Source organism: Chrysemys picta, chromosome 1 (genome assembly GCF_011386835.1).
Source record: "Chrysemys picta bellii isolate R12L10 chromosome 1, ASM1138683v2, whole genome shotgun sequence".
Lineage (NCBI taxonomy): Eukaryota > Metazoa > Chordata > Testudines > Emydidae > Chrysemys > Chrysemys picta.
The window spans coordinates 212861137-212886616 of NC_088791.1; the positions used below are offsets into that span (position 1 = coordinate 212861137).

The window sequence follows — 25480 nt, forward strand, 5'->3', positions numbered from 1 at the left end:
TGCCATATGCCGAAAGGAGGGACATTAGAAAAATGAATGCCTTGAAAGGGAAGGTACCTCTATAATGGCAGCGGAGGATCAAGAATAGGGGTGTCAGGGGAGACGGACCATCCTACCCCCAGAACCCCGAGTAAAAGTGCGGGTGGGAGATTCGGACATAGACTTTTTAATAGACTCTGAAGCTGCACAAACCGCAGTAAACGAACCCCTGCAGCTGCCTGTGGCAGGCTCCCTCACTGTGGTGGGTGCCACAGGGAAAGGAACCAAGTGCCCAGCGTATGCCCCAGCGGAATGTGCCTTGGGAAACAAAACTGTATCTCACAAGCTGGTTTACCTCCCTGATTGTCCAACACCACTACTAGGACGGGACCTGCTTTGTCGCTTAGGTGCCACCCTGCATTTCACTCAAAATGATATAACCCTCACCTGACCCCCTGAGAATGCTTGAATAATGACCCTTGCAGTTGAACCCTCAGCTCTGCAAGCCCCAGAGTGGAGCCAGTGGGAGGACCAGGTGTATTCCCTTGTCTGGGCATCAGGGGTCCCAGGGAAAGCAACCCGTCAAACCCCTGTTCATATTCAGCTCCTCCCAAGAAAAAGCCCAGTGTGAATCAAACAGTATCCAATTAAAAGGAAAGCCAAAGAGGGACTGCAAAAGACTATAGATTGGTTCCTAGAGTATGGTATACTACAAGAATGCCAGTCAGCTTGGAACACCTCCATTCTGCCCATACAAAAGCCCAATGGCACATATCGGCTGGTACAGGACCTCAGGGCAGTCAATGAGCGGGTTAAGACTCTGCATCCCCTGGTTCCGAACCCGTATACACTGCTGGCCCCTATAGGGGGGGCAGTATACCCATTTCTCGGTCCTAGATTTAAAAAACTCTTTTTTCACAATTCCAGTTGACACCCAATCTCAGGAGATATTCTTCTTCAAGTGGGAGGACAACAGAAGGGTTAAAAAGCAGCTTTGCTGGACAGTATTGGCCCAGGGATTTAAAAATTCCCCCTCTCTGTTTGGCCAGGCTCTGGCTAGAGACTTGGAGGAGTGGAACAATGAGGACAAAGCCCTCCTTCTGCAATATGTAGATGATTTGCTAATTGCTGCTGTGGGTCTAATTCCTTGTCTTAAAGCCACTGTGAGTCTCCTGAACTTTGTTGGACTCCGAGGATACAGGGTAGCTCGAAGCAAAGCTCAAATTGCACTCTCTAAAGTACAGTATCTGGGATTTCACATCAGGCAGGGAGAGAGAAGACTCTCAAATAACAGAAAGGAGGCTATCTGCCAAGTTCCTATCCCTAACAACCGTAAACGGCTTAGAGCATTTTGGGGCATGGCAGGCTTTTGCAGAATATGGATCCCAGAGTTTGGACTGTGGGCTAAACCTCTGTATGAATGTGTTAAGGGAGCGGATCATGACCCCTTTCACTGGTCCCCAGAAGCAGACAGGGCATTTAAAATCTTGAAAAGGAAGCTGATGGAAGCCCCAGCCCTGGGTCTGCCAGATCGCTCTAAGCCATTCCAACTGTATGTGCATGAAAGGAAAGGGATGGCCCTGGGAGTGCTTACTCAGTTATTAGATGCCTGTAAACGTCCTGTGGCATATTTCTCTAAACAACTGGATCAAGTTGCAAAGGGATGGCCAGCATGCTTAAGAGTGGTCGCAGCCACTGCCCTAGTGCTTGGGAAAGCTGAAAAACTGACACTGGGAGGAACTGTGCAAGTGTATATTCCCCATATGGTTCAAGCCCTGCTGGACACTAAGGGTGGTCTCTGGCTCACACAGGCTCGGGTTGCTCGGTACCAGGCAAAACTGTTAAAAAATCCTGAAGTTACCCTGCAAACCTGTCCCTCCCTTAATCCAGCTACCCTGCTACCAGAAACAAAAAAGCAGGAACATGACTGTCTGGAAATCATAAATGTCCACTACTCCAGCCGCCCAAATTTAAAAGATCAACCCCTCCCAAATGCTGACTTGGAATGGTATACCGATGGCAGTAGTACTGTTGTAGATGGGCAAAGGAGGGCTGGTTATGCTGTTGTGTCTCTCCATGATACCATGGAAGCTGAAAGTTTACCTGCTGGGACATCTGCCCAACTTGCTGAACTAATGGCCCTGACTCGTGCACTCGAGCGGGCAAAAGACAAATGGGTTAATATCTTTACTGACTCAAAGTATGCTTTTGGGGTATTGCATGCTCACGCTGGTTTGTGAAAGCAAAGGGGAATGCTAACAGCCCAAGGTTCTCCGGTTAAGCATGGGTCTCAAATTCTCCGGCTGTTAGAAGCGGTACAACTCCCTTCAGCAGTAGCAGTGGTACATTGCAAAGTCCATCAAAGGGAAGATCAAAATGTAACCAAGGGACAGAGCAGAGAGGGAAGTCAAGCGCGCTGCTACCCTGAAGTCACCAACAGAGAAGAATGACCAAATGCATGCCCTCATCCCATCAGTAGGTGAGCTTGCAGCTCCTTAGTATTCCCATGAGGGCAGAAACCTGGCTGACAGATTTGGTCTCCAGAAAAAGGAGGGATGGCTTTATTCCACAGAGGGAAAAATCCTCTTGCCCAAGGGCCTAATCCGACCGGTGTTGCAGAAACTGCATCAAACCACACACGCAGGCAAAGAGGCTCTTACCCAGCTTATAAATAAGTATTTTCTAACCTCTGGACTTAAACCCCTAGCATCACAGGTACAGGCTGCATGTTTGATCTGCCAAAAAAACAACCCTCGACCAGAAGTAGCAGTGTTGCCAGCCACTCTGGAACCTACCCCAGGCCCAGGATTGGTATGGCAAATAGACTTTACTGAGTTTCCCAGGACCCAAGGGTACAGGTACCTTCTCATCCTGGTGGATCAATTCAGTGGATGGCCTGAGGCCTTCCCATGTCGTAACAACACTGCCAAAACAGTGGCTCTTAAGTTTGTCAAGGAGATCATTCCTCGCTTCGGCCTCCCCCAGTGGATGGAATCTAATAACGGAACACACTTCACATCTCAAGTTGTTCAAAAAATATCAAGTGCTCTGCAAATCCCCTGAAAGCTCCACACACCATGGCAACCACAAGCCAGTGGAGTAGTGGAACGCACTGCTGGATACCCTGGTCCACTCCTTGCAGCCAGGCGATTCTATACTCATGCGGACCTGGAAGGACGAGCCTCTCCAAGAGAACTGGAAGGGACCCCACACTGTCCTGCTTGTTTCTCACATAGCAGCAAAGGTCGAAGGACACAAGAACTGGATTCATCACTCTCAACTGAAAGCAGTACCCACTCCTGAACAGTGGACTGTCCAACCTGCAGAGAAGACTGCCAGTAACAATTTGGGACTTAAGCTGTTATTCAAAAGACAGTAAGGGTCATTGGAAATGCTTTGTAATATCTCTGAACAGCCACAGCGCACTCCCCGCGAGAACCCTGAGCATTGGTTTTATCTATTCACAGAAGGCCAACCTAACCTGGTCCTGGTCCTTTTATTTTTTAATTTGTTTGGTATCAATAATTCTTATCTTCTGGGCATTTGGGTTGTTGTAATCACAATATGGGTTCAGGTTTAGGGTCTCTCACAACATTCCTTTTTGTCGCAGGAGCAATCCTCCTGTTACCTACTGTTTCACTCAGTTTGCCAATAATACCCTGGCCATAGAAAAAAGCATAAGTTCTGAGCTGTACCAGCTGCAATTGCTGGCTCTACAAGACTGCCAGGCCCTAAATTATGTGTTAGCCTCACGGGGCGGGGTCTGTGTCCTTATTAAAAAAAAATGTTGTACCTATGTCCCAGAGTTTTCACAAAATATTAACAACCATATCTTGTCAGCTAAACAAGCCTTGAACCAGTGGAAGGCCCAGGAAGGGGAACCCACTATTTTTGATTCCCTTTGGGGTTGGTTACCTGGTGTAGGAGGACTAGGGGGAAGCATTGTTCGCATCTTGCTCACAGGTGTTGTAATATGTTTTGTCCTTTTCCTTTTGCTCACTTGCTGTAAAGTGCTCATACGTAAGATTTGTACCTCCCATTCCCCAGAAATTCCTTTATACTCTCTCATTAATGATCCCAATTGCATGGAACTTAATCGCATTTTGTCTTTAAAGTATGAGAAAACTCTGCCAAAGGTTTGTTGAGTGTTCTCAAAGGAGGGATTGTTGGTGTCACTGGGCATAGCTACCAGGTAACTCGGGGGAGTAAAAGGCCATAAATGCCAATGAAACTCCTGCGCTCTGGGTCTAAGTAAACCACAGAACTCCATCTTGTAAACTTTCACCTACTTCTGCGCTAACTGCTTACATGCTGAAGCAGGCTAAAGCAAAAATGTAAGGGTCAGCTTTTCTAGCAGACAGCTGTAGTTTCGCTCACAAACACAGTAAAAATAAAAAAGGGGGGGGGGGGGGGAAGCCTCTACATCTTAGCCTGCAAAGGCCAAAAATAGCAAACAAATGAAAATTTTTCTAACTGTAACTGCTCGGGCAGAAAGGGGTAGTGGGAAAAAAACAAACAAAGCCTGCACAAAAACAGCTTAAAATATAAAACGGGACACTTCCTTGTATTTGCTGCGCTTAATTTAAGACATGCTGGTCTCCTAGTGCCTATTCAAAGCTCTTAAATAAAGTTGGTTTGTTTCTCCACCCCTGGTATGTCTATTGGTGCAGCACACACCGGGCAACGAACCCCGCTGTTGCTCCCCTCGGGCCCTTTTGGGCCGGCAACACAACTATATACCGGAGATACATTGATGATACTTTCATCCTCTGGACAGAACCTAAACTCCCTCACTGATTTCCACCACAACTTCAGTGATCACCACGCATCCATTAAACTCTCTCTAGAACACTCCTGCACCAGCATCAACTTCCCGGACACCATGATCAGCTTCAGCAATGGAACCCTACTGACCACTGTATACAAGAAACCCATGGCTCATCACACTTACATACACAGATCAAGTAACCACCCCAAATACACCAAGAAACCTGTTATCTGCAGCCAGGCACTCAGAGATCACAGAATATACTCAGTGGAGAAAGTCCAGGATACACACCTTAACACACGTAAAACTGCCTTCACCAAACAAGGACACTCCCCCAGAGAAGTAGATCATGTCATGGAACAGGCCACACAAATATTCCAAGAGAAACTCCTTCAAAACAGGAAAAAACCCTCTGACCGCACACACCTAGTTGTCACCTACCACTCCACACTGGAATCCATACAGGGTATCATTTAATATTTACAACCTATACTTGTTGGGGAACACATCTTGAAATAAATCTTTCCCGAACCCCCTCGTCTGGTCTTCAAACAACAGACACCCCTGCTCCGCAATCTCACCAACCTCATTAGCAGAAGCAAGTCCCCCACAGACCAGGACCCACCAACTCAACACAGCACCAGGCCCTGCCATAACTGATGAAAAACTTGCAGACATATACGATGGTCAATATCCTCCAACACACTTTTCAAGATCCATGGGTCATACACATGCCTATCACAATATGTTGCGTACCTCATCCAGTGCACTAAATACCCCAATAACTATGTGGATGAAACCAGACAAACACTACACTTTTGAACGAATTCACAGAGAAAAATGATAAAAGACAAAGACACCATATCACCTGTGGGCAAACGCTTTTCACAAAACGACAACTCCATATCTGACCTCTCAGTCCTCGTCCTCAAAGGAAATCTACACAACACCTTCAACAGACAAGCCTGAAAGCTTAAATTCATAACTTTGCTCCACACTAAAATAAAGGCACTGGATTTATGGCTTGTTACAACAATCTGTAACCCACTAACCTCCCTTTTTTGTCCTATGACTGCAGCCGTGTTAACAGACTACTTCACCCTGAATAGTATCATACAATGTGTTAACTACTTATGTTAAACAATCTGTTACAACTTGTATTTAGCTGTGACACTCTTAGTAGGTTTCTCAGACCTTAAGAAGAGCTCTGCATAGCTCAAAAGCTTGTCTCTTTCACCAACAGAAGTTGGTCCAATAAAAGATATTACCTCACCCATCTTGTCTGTCTAACAGGAGCCTAGGACTACAATTTTGTCTGAAACAAAAACATATACAGTACACAAAAAGAGTTCCATGCAAAGGCTGCTACAAAGTGGGACATTTCCAAGAAAAGCAGTCAGAATCAGCATGCATAAAAAAAATGTATAATTTAAACCAAAAAACAAAAATCCACACTTTTAAATAAAAAAATCTAATTTAAATAATCAATTTCTTTAAAATAAATATATGTTCATTTTTTTAAAATAAACCTATTCAATATTTAATTTTGAAATTGACAACCTATGTTAAGGCAAACTTATTATAAGCCCTAAAAATAATTTAAATACAAAAAATAATATTAAGCAGTACATGTTGGCTGCCAAGTTTTAAAGAAAGTCAAACCATTAAAATGGTTGAAGTCACTGGCTAAAACACCTGAAATAGGTGGTCTTGGCAATATGCAACAGAGCCCAGATTGCAGGTATCCATGGCAACTGTGATGGTAAGGAAGAGAAGAGCTCTCCTACCAATGAAGCTGTTGGAACACTCAAGTCTCCTTTGAAGACTGTTTCCACTGGTGTGCAGTAATGCACCACAGAGTGCTGCAAAGATCTCATATTCGGATGAGCAAAGGGTGTGACACAGGTCATGAGGAGACTATCAGGCCCAGCAGTCTTTGGAAAAATTGTGTAGTTGTTCCAAGATTTGCCAAGGAGTCTTGAATTTTCAAAAAAAAAAAATCTCTCTTCTGGAAGAAAGTATCTGGCCCAAGTGGAGTCCAGGACAGCTCCGATGAAGGTGATCCTTTGCACGGGTTGAAGTAAGGACTTTCTCCCATTTGACTGATAGTCTCCAAGACTGGAAGAATATGCAAATGTATAGGATCTGAGGAGACTCCTGTTAAGAGTTGACCCTTCGGAGTCAGTCGTCCAGATATGTCGGCAAATATTCCTGGGTGTCTGAAGTGAGCAGCAACCACCACAAGGCACTTGAAGACTCATTCGTCTGTGTACCAGCCAAAAGGAAGGACTCGCCTGGTAGCGTCTTGTCCTCACACAAAGAATCTCAGGTATTTGATGTGAGTGATTTCCAAATGACAGTAGAGATCTTTTAAACCAAGAGATGCATACTAATCTCCTGGAGATAATGAAAGAGATAACAAATGAGCATCCTTAACTTGAATGTACCTGTTGAGGTTTTTGAGATCCAGGATCAGTCTCAGAGTGCCCCTTTTCTTGGTAATTAGAAAATAGTAGAAAACGTGGCCCTGAGACTAGAGTGGCAAAAATGTGTTTCGAGTCCTGTGTCAGAAGACCTTAGAATAGAGGCTGGGCTCTCAGCAGCATTGATGGGCCTGTCACAGTATCACACTGTGGAGACTGAGAAATCACTGATGAGCCTCAAATCTCTTCCCCATCTAGTAGAGGAAGTGAAGACACAGGAAACCATGCACTAGGTTACCCACTGGGTCTCACCCAGACATAGAAAGCACTGGACATGGGCGCTTGTCTCAAGTACGATCACTGGACAAGAAGAGCACCTCTTGAAGCCCTTACATAGTCCCAGTGAGAGCTGAAGGTTCATAGCCTTCTCATACATGTCTAAACTATTTATAAAAAAAATATTAAGCTAGACTAAAGGAAAGTGTAGTCCAGAAGAAGAAAAGGTGTGTTCCTTGTACTCTCTGCAGTTGTGGCAAAGAAACTGAGGTATAGACCACCTTCAGCAGAGTAAGACAACAACATCACACTAGTGCAAAAACTCATGCACTCCCCAGCAGACACTACTCTTCAAATAATTCTGCAGCTCGATGGCAGGGACACTGTATCCGACAAGTTGGAATCAGAGACCTCCAAAGTTATTTTTCTTAGCTTCAAATCTAAGTTCTTCAAAGTTTCTATACTAACCTTGTCAGACTGTTCAAAGCTCCATCTAACTAGGAAGTGGAGGGAAAAACGTAACCCTAATTGAAACATATATCCAAGTCATCTGCAGCTGTTTCCCTAGCAGCTTGTAGCACCCTAATGCACAGAGTGAAAAATAAAGATTAAGAATGCAAACCTAGTCAGAGTGGATTTGGGGTTTTCTGAAACCTTGAACATCAGCTCAAGTCCTTGAATTGATGCTGTTCCATATTTTTCTTTTCTTTTCTTTGAAGTTAGTTTTTAACCTGCTTTCAGGCACATTTATTAAACATCTTTTTACTTACCTAAGAGCAGTTTGAAAAACTATTAAACTTCAACAAAATAGAAAGGTATAAAACTGAACAAATTTACTTGAAATGGAGATGCACAATTCTGATAAATTAAGTATGTTTCATTATCCAAGTTACATTCTTCTCAATATGCTATAGCAGAAACGGCCTAGGCAAACAGAAACATGGGCAGAAAAGCAATTCATTTTTATAGCATAATCTGTTGATATACAAGTTATTTCATTCCATGTTGCACTTTCCTTTGATCATGAACATGGAAAGACAGATTTGAGTAGCTGAATGTGGGAACAAGAAGGGATTTAAGCCTGGACAAACAATGTCTGGCAACATTTTAGTAAAACATTACCTATAGTGACTGTTACTCAGCATGAGGAAGGAAAGTACTACCCAGTAGTGGTGTGCTGAACCACTATAAAATAGACACACACATTATAGGATTTGAACTTTCAAAAATAACTAGCTGATTGGCATAATTTATAAACACAAAGTCAATTACAGTTTACAATTCTGGATGTGTCACTGAAATCACTGATCACAGCCTGTACAAACTTAAAATTTGTCTTCCCCTTGGCATTGAAGTATTTGTGTTTTCCAATACTTCATTACAACTGTCTTTAAAAAAAAAAAAAGCAGCTCGGGAATATTAAACATCTGTAGTGTTAGGGTTTTTTGGTTTGTTAATAAAAGTAAATTCAATATGGCACACTTTCAGGTGAAAGCACTGTAAGAAGTGGCCACACTATCGGCTCCTAAATTTTCTCTTTATTGTTTACTCTACATTTTCTTTACTGGTGCTAGAAGTCTGTAGAAATTGCAGGGGCACTGGCCTACCATTTTCTAAGGTTTTCCTTTAGAGACCATCTCTGTTGTACCCAAGCACTGAACAAATATATCTTCACAGCAAGTCCTGTTAGTATAGTCTCAGTGTGTGAAGTGAAAGACTTCTTCACAGCCATCCCCAAAATGGCAATGGCATCTCCACTTGGGTCAAGGGATCAAGGATTGTTTTTCCACAGAGGAAAAAAATAAATTAAAATTAGCATATGATACTATATAGAAGACGAGTACTTATTCTCAAAATGTGTTACCAATTTAAACCACTCAGTTAAAATAGGCATTTTGAAAAGGACTGTGTAGGGCTTTCTGAAAAATGTTATAATTTGTCACCTTCAAGACTCCTAACACCACTGGCTCCATCTGTTTGCTTTCCCTACCACTCCATTCCACCGATGATGCTAGACTCTACTATCCATTGTCCTTTTCACACCTTCACGCTTGCTTCCATACTGCACCTTACACTTCACATGCCCTCCCAAAATTTGCCTATAAAGACCCACTTCTCCCAGGAAGCTAAGAAACTGCCCACCTATATTGGCTGTATTAGGGGCCAGTGAGGATTACTGGTAATTATTTAGTCATATATTTTAAAAAAATCAAAATAATTTGAAACCACCAAAAAGTAAACAGGTCTATGTAACTCTATAATCTTATTACCATAACTCTGATCCTCTTTTTCCTTCCCCACCAATTGTTTTAACACAGACTTATGCCTTATCTTTACTTAGATTATATACTCTTTAGTATGGAGTTAGTGTCTCTTGTTTGGGCTACCCTCATGACAGTGGAGCCCTGGGGCACTACTGTAATACAAATAAATAATGTAAATTACCATTAACTATTGCACTACTGATTGGCAAACTTGTTGCTAATTAGCAAGTAGACAGATTAATCAAAAAATGACTAACGCATCACATGACTTACTTTGCTTATTTATTTTGTCAAATGTTGTTTAGTTTTACTTGTTTGATAAAACCTGGCAGCATATTAATGAATACAATGTAGTATCTTGTTAAAATAATAAGATTTTAGAATTACATCTGCTGACAAATTTTGCTGGAGTAAGAAAAGACTGATTCGGGGAGGGGAGTTGGCATTTTATAAAGTGAGCCATTTAGCTAAATGTAGATTAGTAAAGTTCTGCTGTACAAAATTCGGAAACATCTTTGAATAATTCTTATAAACCGACAGTTACTCACCTTCTCATAACTATTCTTCTTTGAGATATGCTGCATACATCCATTCCACCATATGTGTCTGTGCGTCTTGTGCACCAGTGCCTAAGTTTTCCCTAGCGGTACACGTAGGGGCAGCTATGCCCATGCTTTGGCTTCCCTCATGATCCAAGCCAAGGGTACAGAAGATGGAGCCACGCTGCCCTTCCTTGAATTCCTTCGTACTGGAATCCAGGTGATAGACTGATGTGCTGGAGAAGGAGGAAGGGTTGTGTACTGGACATATGCAACACATCTCAAACAACATCCTCATGAGAAGGGGAGTTTTTTCTTCGAGCGACTGCATATGTCCATTACTCCGCAGGTGACTCTTAAGCTGTTTTCAGTGGAAATGGGTCTTGCAGTCTCATAGGAAGAGGGACTGCAGGACCGCTTTCCCCACACTTGTGTCTTCCTTTGCTGTGGCAATAACTGCATAGGCTCTCTCAATTCTATCTAGATCAGGGATAACTGATGAAAGAGAAACCATATGGAACTGTAATTTTTGTATGTATCTGCTAGATCCAAAGGTATAGAATGGATCTGACAACCCTTCTGGCTCTGGGTATTAGGAAATACTGGAAGAAAAAACCCTGATCTGCTGTTGAGGAGGTAACTCCTCTACAGCTCCCAAAGAACGTACAGATTGCACTTCTTGCCTTAGTATAGTATTTGGAGATGGGTCCGTGAAAAAGAACTGGAAGGGAGGCAGAAGAGAGGTATCAAAGAAACTGCAAGGTATATCCCAATATCATGGTGTTTAGCACCCATTTGTCTCAGGTGATAATCCGCCACACACTTAGGAAATGGGATAACTGTCTCCCAAAGGGAGGGAAAGGGCCAGAAAGATCCAAGCTTATAGGTATGCTGTCCCTGACTAAGACATAAAAAAGGCGGCTTAAAGGCCTGTGGCTGACTGGATAAAGTGACTGAAGAGGCAGAAAGTGGTGAGGCCTCCTACTTTGTGATCTTTGTTTTCACCTAGAATGGTCAGATTGTCTGTAGGGATAGCCTGAGCTGGAAATGAGGACGATATTTTGTCCTCTTTGTGGCCAGTGTGCATAGGCCTAGGGACTTTAAGGGTATGTCTACATAGCAATTAAACACTTGTGGCTGGCCTGTTCATCTGACTAAGACTCGGACTGCAGGGCTGTACAACTGTGGTGCAGACATTTGGGTTTGTGCTGGAGCCCAGGCTCTGGGATCCTCGGGTACTTCTGCAGGAATCCCCGAAGACCGCAACCACAAGGAATGGTGCAGTTACTGATGTCACCATGACCCTCGCTGCAGAATCTGTGGTATGTAAGGAAGGCTGCGAAGTAGATCAAGAAACCAGATAACTTTCCACTAAGAGGCACTGAAACTCTTCCTTGGAGCCATCAGGCAATTTATTTACAAATCTAGACACTGCCTCCGAATTTGAATAGTCATACCGAGCCAAGAGGGTCTGGTGTTTGGCGATGTGTAGTTGTAACCCTGCAGTTGAATAAATCTCTCTCCCAAAAAGCTCCAGCTTTTGGGATAGCCTTAGGTCTACCTCGACAGTGTCCTTCATTCACTGCAGCCACTACCAGTGAAACTGGGGTAGTGTGAATAAAAATCTGTTCCAACCCCTGGGATGGAACCTGGCATTTGCCCTCTGAGCTTAGCCATTGGTGGAATAGATGAGTCGGTTTGCCAGAGTGACCTGGCTGACTGCATTATCACCTCATTCATAGGAAGAGCTACTTTCCCTGCAGTAGCCGGGTGCAATATGTCTGTACGCTTATGCAGATCCTCCTCCATCATCCCCATCTAAATACCAAGATCTACAGCCATTCTTTTCAGGATCTCTTGGTAGCTTTATAAGTCATCTGGAGGATGGAGGAAGCTTCCAGTACCATAATCTCATCCAGTGACAAGGATAATGTAATCAGAGGAGGCAAGGCAGAAGAGGAGGTTACTCCCCCTGTGCAGTAACTGACGTTCTTCGAGATGAATGTCCCTGTGGGTGCTCCACTCTAGGTGTTGGTGCGTCCCTGCGCCTTCACTCGGAGACTTTTCGTAGCAGTACTCGTACTGGCCACACATGCGCAGAGGCTGCCCCCCGCAGTGAGTCTAGGATAATAGTGTGCATGCGTGGCCAATCTCCTCAGTTCCTTCTCTACAACGGAGGCTACCCCAACTCCGAAGTAGAGGGGAGGAGGGTGGGTAGTGGAGCACCCACAGGGACACTCATCTCGAAGAACGTCAGTTACTGCACAGGGGGAGTAACCTCCTCTTCTTCGAGAGAGATGTCCCTGTGGGTGCTCCACTCTAGGTGACTTAAAAGCCGTGTATCTTAAGGAGGTAGGGGACTTCGGATCTGATAGGAACGCCGTTGATAGTACAGCCCTGCCCAAACATATATCAGATAGAGGGCCTTGAGTAAGGGCATAGTGTTTAACAAATGTGTGCTCAGAGGACCAGGTAGCTGCTTTACAGATATCAGCCAGGGGAACTTTGCGTAAGAATGCTACAGAGGCAGCCATAGATCTAGTGGAGTGTGTTCTGATGCCGTCTGGAGGTGTAACTTTCTTCATCTGATAGCACAACCGGATGCACTGAGAAATCCAGTTCGAAAGTCTCTGGGTAGAAATAGGTGTACCTCTGGAACGCTCCGCGATGGAAACAAAAAGTCTGGAAGAATTTCTAAAAGGTTTGGTTCTATCCAAATAGAAGGACAAGGCCCTGCGTACGTCTAGTGTATGCATTGAGGCTTCGAACGAGTTCGCATGTGGCTTCGGGAAAAAGGTTGGTAAGTGAATCGGCTCATTAATGTGGAACAAGGAGTGTACTTTAGGAAGAAAATTGGGGTGTAACCTGAGGGTAACCTTGTCTTTGAAAAATATCGTATATGGAGGGTCTGCCATAAGAGCTGCTATTTCTCCTGCCCGCCTGGCAGGATGGAGGTAATTGCCACTAAAAATGCTGTTTTCATCGAAAGGTGTAAAAGGGAACACGTGGCTAGGGGTTCAAATGGTTGTTGGGTTAGGCAAGAGAGAACTAGATGAAGGTCCCACGGGGTGGTGGGTGGTTTTATGTCTGGGTATAGGGTTTGGAGTCCCTCTCACCTCATTTTGGTGAGAAACGGAAACCAGGGCTGTCTGGGCCATGACGGGGCAATTAGGATCACGTTGGCTCCATCTGTTCGTATTTTTATCAGGACCCTGTTCAGAACCGGTATCGGGGGAAACGCATACAGTAAGTTTTGGTGCCATGGGATCATGAATGCGTCTCCCAGGGAATGTTTGCCTAGCCCTGCTCTGGAGCAAAAATTGGGACATTTCTTGTTTTTTGCAGTTGCAAAGAGGTCTATTGCTGGGTAGCCCCAAATGCGGAATATGTTGCGAATGGTGTGCTCGTTTAATTCCCATTCGTGATCCCACGGGAAACGTCTGCTTAGTTCGTCCGCTGTGGTATTCATCACTCCAGGAAGGTAGGCCGCTGATACCTGGATGTTGTTCGCAATGCACCAGTTCCAGAGTTTCATAGCCTCTGTGCACAGAGACTGGGATCGAGCTCCCCCCTGCCTGTTCACGTAGAACATGCATGCAATATTGTCTGTCATTATGCGTACGTGTTGGTTCTTGATCAGTGGTAGGAATTGACGGCACGCATTGCGAATGGCTCGAAGTTCTAGGACATTTATATGGAGAGAGGTCTCGGTTGAAGACCAAAGCCCCTGGGCTGTGTGGTGAGATGTGTGCACCCCATCCTGTCAGAGATGCATCGGTCGTCAGTATGAGGGATGGAGCCTGCTGAAGAAAGGGGACTCCAGAGCAGAGGTTGGAGTGAATTGTCCACCACTGTAGAGAATCTTTGACTCGGGCAGGTATGGAGAGAGTCTTGTTTAGAGGGTGCACATTCGGTCTGTACACCGTGGCCAACCACGCTTGGAAGCACCTCATATATAGACGTGCATTTTGAACGACGGAGGTGCACGAGGCCATGTGACCTAGTATTTGTAGGCAGTCCCGGACAGTCACCTGGGGACTGTTGCGAATCCTTGTGGCTAGTTGACTTATAGAATTGAAGCGGGCTGGTGGGAGAGATGCCAACCCCGTCCGGGAGTCGAGGTATGCCCCTATGAACTCCAGATGTTGGGTGGGGTATAATGTGGATTTGTTTTTGTTTACTTGCAGGCCTAAAGATAGGAAACAATCGATGGTAAGCCGTATGGATCGGAGAGCTTCGTCGAACGTTGAAGCTTTGAGGAGGCAATCGTCTAGGTAAGGAAATATTACGACCCCTTGTTTTCTGAGGTAGGCTGTAACTACAGCTAGGATCTTGGAAAAAACACGGGGGGGCCGTGGACAGTCCGAAAGGGAGAACCCTGTATTGGAAATGTGTGGAGCCGAGAGTAAAGCGTAGGAATCGTCTGTGGGACGGGTGTATAGTCACATGAAAATAGGCATCCTGTAGGTCGAGGGCTGAAAACCAGTCGCCCTGCTCCAGCGCTGGGATTATAGTGGTGAGTGACCATCTTGAACTTTTGCTTTTTGACCAATTTGTTGAGCCGCCTGAGGTCGAGGATTGGTCGCCATCCCCCATTTTTCTTCTCTGTTAAGAAATAATGGGAGTAAAAACCCTTCCCTCTGTGTCGTTCTGGCACAGTTTCTACTGCTCCCAGTTGAAGGAGATGCTGCACTTCTTGGAAGAGTAGTTGCTCGTGAGATGGGTCCCTGAAGAGGGATGAGGAGGGTGGGTGGGTGGGAGGGAGGGAGAGGAAGGGGATGGCGTATCCAATTGTAACTACCTCTATGACCCATTTGTCGGATGTAATTTTCTGCCATTGATGGTCGTAGGCGGTGTCCAAAGATAGGTGTGCCGGCTGAAGTGGGAATGCTGTTTTCTAAACCCTCGACCAATGCTTCAAATCTGCCTATTAGTTGGAGGGGGTTGCAGCGCCCCTGTAGAATTAGGACGACGACGCTGGAATCTTGGTCTTTGGCGATGTTGTTGCTGTTGTTGTTCCTGTGGTCTATAGGAGTGTTATGAAAATGTGGGGTAGCGTGGTCGGTGATAAGGTTGATGTCTATATTGTCGTCTTCTGGTCGCAGGTGGCTGGAGGCCTAGGGACCGGAGGGTTGCTCTTGCGTCCTTCATCGAATGCAGCATGTCGTTTGTGGTGGAGGCAAAAAGTTTTTCCCCATCGAAGGGAAGATCTTCAATGGTGCTCTGGACCTCTCGAGGGAAGAAGGAGGAAGAGAGCCATGAACCCCGTCGCATGACCACTGCTGTGGCAGTCGACCTTGCTGCAGTGTTAGCTACATCGAGGGCCGCTTGGAGAGCGGTGCGTGATATGGTTTGTCCCTCGGAAACCAGAGCTGTGAATTGTTGTTTCTTCTGTTCTGGGATGTGATCAATAAAATCCATGAATTTATTATAGTTTTTGTGGTCATATTTTGCAAGGACTGCGGTATAATTAGCTATGCGAAACTGTAGCGTCGAGGATGCATATACTTTACGGCCGAAGAGGTCCAGGCGTTTACTGTCCTTGTTGGCTGGGGTGGAGCGGGCGTACTGTTGTTTGGCCCTCTGGTTTGCTGCGTACACTACCAATGAGTTTGGCGCCGGATGGGTAAAAAGGAATTCAGAGCCCTTTGAAGGAATGAAGTACTTCCTGTCCGCTTGTTTACAGGTAGGTAGGCTAGTGGCTGGATTCTGCCAGATGGATTTAGCGGGTTCTAAAAGGGCTATGTTGATTGGTAATGCCACTCTAGAGGAAGAAGAGGGCTGCAAAATGTCTGTTAGTTCATGCCGTTGTTCAGTGACTTCCTCTAAGTTAATTTTCAGGTCACCTGCAGCTCTTTTAAAAAGGTCTTGGAATTTGGCATAGTCATCCGACGGGGTTGGAGGAAGGGGAAGTAAGGCTTCCTCAAGCGTTACGTCGGACTCTGCTGGAATAGGAGCAGGACTCAGTTGCTCTTGGGAGTGTGACGGTGCTCCCTGGTATCTTATGTCACTGGCAGGTCCGTCATGAGGCAGTGCTAAACCGGTGTTGCGCCTGGTCGAAGTGCCGTAGCGCATGTGTTCTCGGGGGTACGATGCCCATGGTGCCCAACCTTGCCATGGTGGTGGGTAGGGCATAGGTGGTGCCATCCAAGGGTTCACTCCCCATGGGGCAGGATACTGAGAACAGGCTGAGGTAGTTTTTTTGTAACCCCTGTTGATCTGGGTCTGGGAGTCTTGATAAGGAGAAAAAACTGCCTGTGGATCAGTTTCCTCCTCACTGGAGGAAGGTTGTTCTGATCCTGAATCCAGCATTGGAGAAAAACAGGCATTTATCAGGGGAGACTGCAGAATAGGTGAGACCAATAGATCTGCTGTCTGAGTGAATTGAAAAGGGGAGGCTCCTGCATGAGGTGAAAGCTGCAGAGGAGGAAATTGCCCTGAGGGAACATTCCTCTGAGCAGGGGTTTTTCCTTTGATCTCCCTGTCAGCCTGTGCCGTGGTTGCCAGTGCCGTGGTAGGTGCCGGGGGGACAACATCAGCCCGCACAGGATCAGGCAAGGCTGGAAATGTCGGCACCGTGCTCGTCTCGGTGCCGAACGGTGCCATAAAAGAGGCAGGCAACTGAAAGCCTGAAGCCTCGGCACCGGAGCTTTGCGCCGCCGCCGCAGCCTGAGGCGGCTTTCGTGCGGTGCCTGAGGAGCCCGGCTCTTCAAAAGTGCTGAGGCGAGGAAACACAGGCAGGGAAACTGTTGACCTGCCTGAGGCACTTTTGTGCCTCACCAACTTCTTTGTTGGAGAGGGCTGCCCCTTTTTTGTAGCTTTCTTCAGTTTTTTTGAAGCAGGGGGGCTGTGGCGGGCAGTAGAGCTGGAGTCGGCTCCTGGGTCTGAAACTGACCCGATAGACTTCTGCAGGAGGAGCAGTTTCAGTTTAAGCTCCCTGTCCTTTCATGCCCTGGAACTGAGTTTGGTACAGTGGGCACATTTTGGGGGAATGTGTGTTTCCCCCAGGCATTTTATACAATGAGAGTGGCCATCAGAGAGCGGAATAGCGTCCTTACACGTAGCGCAGCGCTTAAAGCCTGTGGAGCCAGGCATGGTAGAAGCGGTTGCGGCTGAGAGAATTTTTTTTTTTTTTAAACAGATAAAAGAACTAATGAGCTACACTAACAAGAACTGACAACAAACTAATTACTAGAACAGGTAATAGTAACAAAGTGAGGGATTTCCTAACGAGTCTGCTGAGCTCCGGGGACGGTAGAGAAGGAACTGAGGAGATTGGCCACGCATGCGCACTATTATCCTAGACTCACTGCGGGGGGCAGCCTCTGTGCATGTGTGGCCAGTACGAGTACTGCTACGAAAAGTCTCCGAGTGAAGGCGCAGGGACGCACCAACACCTAGAGTGGAGCACCCACAGGGACATCTCTCGAAGAAGAACCCTCATGAGGCTGATCTTGCACCACTGAGGTAGACAGCTGGTCCAAGGAAGGGTCCAGAAATTTGGTATCCAGCAGCTGTTTGGTACCAAGTACTAGCAGTCTCTCAGTACGGGGTATGGAAGCCTTCCTTCTCATGATCTGCTTCTATGAGGAAGAGGAGATGTCCATCTCGATGCTAGAGGCATCCCCACAGGCACCCAATAGGGCCAATGAGGGAGCTGATACGGCATCAGAAGCCAGTTGTGCCTAGACCAAGCCTACCAATCCTTCAGTCTGCTCATGTCAGAATACCTTCTGTGAAAGTGGGAAAGGGTTCTGGAGGATACCCTGGACTCTCTGAAGTAGGAGACATGGACCCACTTTGGACTCCAACAGGGAGTAACAGTACTCCGAAGGCCAAGATGGTGCGGTACCAGGAGACATCCTCGGATACTGGGATTGGGATCTATGTTAAGACTGTAATACCAGGGGTAGCATCAGAGGCTTCCCAGTTATTGGTACTGTGTGTTGAGGTGAAGCAGGTACTAGGAGCCTAAACACTGTCAATGAAAAAATCATTGAGGATGGTACCAGTCTTGAGACTGGTGAGGCTGTAACAGACTCCAACATCGGTACCGAAGACTGCACAAATTGTGACAGTTCTGGCAGAGGACCTTTGCCTTGAATCAGCAGTGAGAGTGGTACCAAAAGGCACAGCAAATCCTTCACGGCCACACAGATCTCTGGTATTGTCAGCACTGAAATGGATGGCAGTCATTGCTGCTTACAGTGGGACAATCTACTGTCATCACCAATGAAACAGCCAGTCTTGACAGTCCTGGGGCAGGTCAATCCTGTGAGAGCCACAGTGGGCCAGTACTGGAGAGCGGTGAGCCTAGGGACATGCTCTACCTTCAGTAATGGAGTGGCCTTCCACTGCTGAGGAGTCCCCGCACTGAAGACTTCGAAGAAGTTGATGCCATCTTCTTCTTAAGCTTCAGACAGGAGTGGTCCAAGCTCTTATGCTTTCTAGAGGACAGCCCCAGCGGAGGGGATCTCCTATGATTTCTGTCTGTTGGCAAGGCTGGGGGAGCATGACTAGAAGGAGTGGTTAAAGAGCTTCCATGAGCCAAGTGAGTGGTTCTGATGCTGGGCAAAGAGCACCCTCTATGAGACTGTATCTAAAAGATTAGATCTCTCTCTGCTTCTTTGTTCTGTATTTTAAGCAGTGGCAGATCAGACACCTGTAGTACTCAAGTAACCTCACCCAAGTATTTTGAACAATGAGAGTTCAGGTCGCTAATGGGTATCGCCTTATGACAGGGAGAGCAGGCCTTTTTACCAGAACACCTTGGCACAAGCTCTTCAAGTACCTGATGAGGCCCAGAAAGACTCACATAAAGAAAGCAAAATAAGGTTTAAAAACAAGAATAAAAGGAATAAAGAAAGAAAACCACCAAGAGAGGCAATAGCAAGTATCCCTAGTAAAAGTTAACTATAAAAAATATTGTTCACAGAGGAATGTTTTTTGACTGTAAAGCACTGAAATTCTCTGGCCACTGATCACTAATGGTAAGAAAGAACTGAAGAATAAGCAGGATGGCTCTTTATACCAGGGGTGGCCAAACTTACTGACCCTCCAAATCGCATATGACAATCTGCAGAAATTTGAGAGCTGGGGCAGGCATGCCAGGGCTTGGGGTTTCAGTCCCACAGGAGGCACCTGACAGGCTCTGGGCTTCAGCCCTGCGTGGAAAGGGATCTCGGAACTTCAGCTCTGCAGGAGGCGCCTGCCGGGACTCAGAGCTTCAGCCCTGCACGGATGGGGTCTTGGGATTTCAGGCTCACAGGAGGCACCTGCCAGTGCTTGGGGCTTCAGCCCTGTGAGAAGTGCCTGCCTGGACTCAGGGCTTCAGCCCCGTTCCTGCTGAAGCACCGAGCCCCAGAAGGCATGCCCTACAGTGCTGAAGCCCTGAGACCTCCCTCCCTGCTGGGAGGAAGACAGAGGCGACATGGGGGGGAAGGACACACACCTGGGGTCATGTACCTTCTGAGAGTTTTGCCAGGGTTTGATTGCCCCACTCGGTCACAAGGTGCTGCTGGGTCCCCTCCTCCCTGCATGGCAGCTGCTGGAGCTGGCAAACTGGGAGCTGCGGCCAAGGGGAGAGGCAGCGGCAAACAGCTGGGAGCTGCAGGAAGAGCCACTGCTTTTGCTGCTACCTCTCCTTATGGAGCTAAAGCAGTGGCTCCTCCCTGCAGCTCCCAGCTGTTTGCCACTGGCTCTCCACATGGAGCTAACATCCGGGAACTGCAGGGAGGGGTCAGTGAGGGTAAGACCGGGGGTATCCTGACAGGGCATGGCTCAAGCTGTTGGAGGGGAGGGGGATAATCTTTAAATTGTGCCTTCCCCTCCCTCCAGCAGGCACCTGTTGTCTCTAGCAGAAGCCCCTAGCTCCACCACCCCACCGCAGGGCAGAAACCTTGGGCTCCCCACACTCCACGAGCTGCACTTTAACAATACAAATGCCGCAACTACACAGCCACGTTAAAGCACTGCTACGGCAGCGCTTTAACGATGCTAGTGAAGACATACCCCAGTGTGGTCAAATGGAAGTTTACTTTTCTTGCTCGTTTGGTATATCTTATGGGAGATAACCTCCAGTTTTGGGGTATATCTGCCTTATTTCTCAGCAGTTTGTCCTGAATTTGGTATTCTCAGTTGTGTCCTACAAAGGCACGGTTACACTTGTGAAAAATTCACAGGTTGATGGATTTATGATGATTTGAAAGTATTAGACAATATTTAAAATATGACATTTAAAAGTTGATTAATTTCAGGTATAATAAATTTTGTCCAAGATTCTTCATCAATAAATTTTTTAAGTGACCTGTTAAGATGCTTGAATTTCAGCCAGGAGAAAAAAAAAAAAAGATTTATTCTTCTGACATTAATGAGTTAGTAAATTTGGCCTTATACAAGTAAATATTTTTCTTTTTAAATAACATCTGATAGCCAAAACAAAACATTTGAGAGAGAAACATAACAGAAACATCATTTGAGGAAATACAAAAATCAATATCTTTTAACAACTCTTTAGAGTCAACATTTATACTACATGGAAATACAACACTGAAAATATCTGTTGTGATTTCTCACCATCAAATCTTATCTGTTACAAGTCCAAACCACATGTATATCTATTTTCTCAAAAAACAGCTTTCTTTCTGATCTATTATTTCACACATCGTGTTATTAAACAGAAGGTCAAGAATTTAATCTTCCTAAAATGAACCCATTACAATAACAAATAAACGTAATACATTCCTCTAATCATGGACTTCAAATGTCATTTCCTGAACCATTACAAAAACTCCATCTGTGAGTTTAGCAATCAGTTAGACCTCTGCGTCATCTTGAAGACATTGGTGATTCATTAATATGCTGACAATAAAAGACTGTTGTTCTTCAAGATGTGTTGCTCTGACTTTGGTGCTGGCTGTGCCGCGGGCAGCTTATCCGATGCGGCCTGGGAGGAACAGTGGGAGTACGGAACTGGTACAACAGGTACATCCCATGGGTTCCAGTACTGCCACTGAACAGGCCATTGCCCCTACCTCCACACCGCTGCCACAGGAGCCACGCTGGTCTCGTGGGCCGGTGGCGATTTGCCTTTTATAGGTGAGGGGCTGAATTCCCCTTCAGGCTTGGACCATGGCCCTTCTGGTGACCAGGGCAGAGCCATAGATGCCATAGTGCCTGCCCGAGGAGTGGTACTGGGGAGCCGGAGACCAGTTCAGCGACCAGGAACGATTCCACACCAGGGGTAATCGATGCCTAGAGAAATTCCGCAGAGTATGCAAAGGTATTTTTACATAAATTTTGTGGATTAATTCTTCTCAAACATGAACAGCATGAAGAGCTGTGCCTTGTGGCAGAACTTGTTCAGAGCCCTATGAATGTAACCAAGGAAGAAATTTACAGACCTTTGCTCAATTTACAAGTAAAGTAGAGATAAATGTCACTGAGTAGATGCCAGAATTTGGTATTAACACTAATACAAATCAGCTGAGAAGATAGGATGAATAGTTTGTCTCAGGCCAACTGGACAAACTACAGAGTTTTGCAGTCCAAGGGACCAACTGAATTAAAGTTTTAAAAACACAAGCTATGAGAGCAAGAAAAGCTTAAATCAGTTTTCAAATGTTTTGATGAGGGGATAGCTGGAGAAAGAAGAAACATTTTAAATGTGCAGGGACTTATTTCTTCTGATGAGAGAATCCATGACAGCTACAATTAAATTAGGATGATGTTTAGTCTTCCCTTTAAAAATGAAGCAGCTTCTGATTTAGAACTCTAAAATCTTTCACTGAAATCACTCATGCACAGAATTTCTGGGCTCCTACTCAAAAAACCAATTTATGGAGTCCCCATTCTACCTCTGAAAATTGTATCAGAGTATTTGTTTAGTATCAGACAGCAGAAAATGAAGCCTCATTTGTATACGTATAATAGTTCAACGGGGAAAAAATGTTATAAAATAAATTATTCAAATTAGAGAACTGGATAATAAGATTCATTTTCACCTATAAAACTTTTAAATACATTTACAGTAGCAGAAATATACTGATTTCTTAATTTCTCTCTCATTCTCCATACTTACCAACTCTGAACTAGCCCAACTGAAGGCCTGTTTAGCAAGTTATCAGGCAGCAAATTGACTTCTCTCATGGTATTAGCTAGCCGCACAGGAAGTTCTTTCCGTAGGAACATATATGATGTTTTCTCACATGCATTATCACGTCCTGTTAGAAAAAATAAAGAATTCTATTGCAATAGACTATGGTTTAGAATTTGCAGCTCTATAATGAAATAAATGTTGCTGTTAGAAAACAAAGACCAACTAAAGTACCCTTAAGTCTGGTCCCCCTTTGATCCGTCCAGTTCCCTTCTCACTCGTCAGGACACCACATTTATCTTTACCTCTCTAGCTCCTTCCCCATGTCCATCTGTCAGTACCTCTTTCAAACCCCTTTCCTTCATTTCATATCTTCAGGTTGCACCTGCCTTAAAAGATTCTGTTCCCAATTCATTCTTCCAAGCTCTACCCAATCGTTGTTTGTCTCTAGTGCTCAAAACCTCTACCCCAGCCACACTCACATGACAGAAAAAAAACTTACTACAAAAGAAAAATAATTTACAGTAATTTTCTCCAATATCGGGAGGCTTTTTTCCTATTGCTTTTGTTGTAGAAGCAATTCCATAATAATTGTACTTCTACAATGCTCTTTTCTACAATACTAGCACTTCTGTTCTAGAAAAGCTACTAATATTGTAGAATCATTTTTGATACAAGGATTACTTAGATTCACTTTTAAAATTAGTATTAAATAAACTTGCCTATGCAAGATAAAATACCTACTAACTCTTTTCAGCACTATTACTACTTCATCAAGAGTTATAATCCCACATTTGGAATTGTGGAGACTCTGTAAACAAAACTACTCAAGATAGTTAAGTCCCAGGCAGACTGCGAAGAGCTACAAAAGGGTCTTTCAAAACTGGGTGACTGGGCAACAAAATGGCAGAAGAAACTCGGTGTTGATAAATTCAAAGTAATGCACATTGGAAAACATAATCCCAGCTATACATATAAAATGATGGGGTCTAAATTAGCTGTTATCATTCAAGAAAGAGATCTTGGGAGTCATTGTAGATAGTTCTCTGAAAACATCCACGCAATGTGCAGCGGCAGTCAAAAATGCAAACAGAATGCTGGGAATCATTAAGAAAGGGATAGATAATAAGACAGAAAATATTATATTGTCTCTATATAAATCCATGGTACGCCCACATCTTGAATACTGCGTGTAGATGTGGTCACCGCATCTCAAAAAAGATATATTGGAATTGGAAAAAGTTCAGAAAAGGGCAACAAAAATGATTAGGGGTATGGAACGGCTTCGTATGAACAGAGATTAATAAGACTTGGACTTTTCAGCTTGGAAAAGAGACGACTAAAGGGGGATATGATTGAGATCTGTAAAATCATGACTGGTGTGGAGAAAGTAAATAAGGACGTGCTATTTACTCCTCATAACACAAGAACTAGGGATCACCAAATGAAATTAATAGGCAGCAGGTTTAAAAACAAACAAAAAGGAAGTATTTCTTCACACAACAGGACTGTTCCTATAAAATCGGGACATCTGGTCACCCTAATCTCTCTTCATTTCTAAGGTGAATTTTTAAAACTGTCATATTTCAAGACATTGCTTTGGAAACTATTTATATTCTGTGCTTCCAAAGTCAAAGTTAGTTAACATTGCTATAAAAACTGCCTTTTGCATTCTAATAGCATTACTAAATAGGGAAAGCAAAATAAAATTAGGCCCTGGTCCACCAAAAAAGTTGACTCTGTAGCTACTGGTCTACAAAATCTTTGTGCCATAGCTGGAGAAACCTATGAGCAAATTATTTCTGAATGGCAGCATTCTGTGCATCCTTTCCCCCATACCTACAATGGCAGTTGTGAACAGCCAGACTGTCATACCAGTATATGGCAACTTGGCTTCTGAGAGGGCTTTTCCAAGAATATTCAGCCGCCATCCAAAGAGGAGGCATAGTCAACAAGCCTGTTAACTTCTAAAGAGGTTGGAAAGGGGAGTGAGCTAACATGTTCTTTCTAGCTGTCATTTCTGTTCATCTAGTCAATTATAAAAGAGTAAGAAGAGGACAACAGGGCTCAAGTATTTAAGGGGAGAAAAAAAAAGACAGTGGTGGGCAACCTGCGGTCCGTCGGCCCATCAGGGTAATCTGCTGACGGGCTGCGAGATGGTTTGTTTACATTGACCATCTGCAGGCACAGCCGCCCATAGCTCCCAGTGGCCTCGGTTTGCCGTTCCCAGCCAAAAGGGAGCTGCGGGAAGCGGTGGCCATCATGTCCCTGCAGCCCGCTCCGCTTCCCACAGCTCCCATTGGCCAGGCACAGCAAACCACGGCCAGTGGGAGCTGCGGGCAGCCGTGTCTGTGGACGGTCAATGTAAACAAACCGTCTCGCGGGCCACCAGCAGATTACCCTGACAGGCAGTGTCCGGTCCACAGGCCGCAGGTTGCCCAACACTGCTCTAAGGCCATGTCTACTCTACCACTTTTGTCCATAGGCGCGGACTCTCTGGGTGCTCCAGGACTGGAGCACTCATGGGAAAAAATTAGTGAAGAGGCAGGGCAGGGGCGGGGTCAAGCACCCACCGGGACAGTGGAAGTCAGCGCCTATGCTTTTGTTGATAAAACTTATGTCATTCAGGGGTGTGGGGAAAAAAAAAAAAAAAACCACCCGAGTGACATAAGTTACACGGACAGAAACGCGGATGTGGACAGTGCTATGTCAGCGGGAGAGCTACCACTCATGGAGGCAGTTTTGTTATGCCGACAGGAGAGTTCTCTCCTGTCAGCATGGAGAGGCTACATGAGTGATCTTACAGCAGCCCAGCTGCATCAGTACAGCTGTACCACTGTAAGCTTTCTAGTGCAAACACGGCCTAAGGAAATTGAAATTTCCTGTGAGTTTCCACTTTAATCTTAAAATGTATCATTTTACTAGATTCCCATTGTGTGAATAAACAAAAGCATTCATTGGAGACATCTGTGTCAAAATATATACACAGGTAATTGAAAGCATTGGTGATGCTTACGGACACTATCCTTCACTGCAGAGCTTAGTTGAGTGATTAGGTCTTTGACTCAGTGACTATGCCTATTTTCAGATTTCCCACCCTTCCCTAGGAGTAGAAAATTCTATGGCAATATCCAAAC

General features: G+C 45.1%; 1 protein-coding gene across 2 annotated transcripts in view; it reads right to left on the minus strand.

The window, feature by feature from the left end:
• The window catches only part of PDK3 (pyruvate dehydrogenase kinase 3), a 99782-nt gene that overhangs the window by 45863 nt on the left and 28439 nt on the right, over positions 1-25480 (minus strand). Inside the window, exon 2 of one of the 2 annotated variants that reach the window (XM_005281500.5) lies at positions 22329-22470. The exons of the other annotated variant lie outside the window; for it this stretch is intronic. Within the exon in view, the coding sequence (XP_005281557.1) occupies positions 22329-22470 (142 nt within the window). The remainder of the gene's footprint in view (positions 1-22328; positions 22471-25480) is intronic. 2 annotated transcript variants of the gene reach the window in all.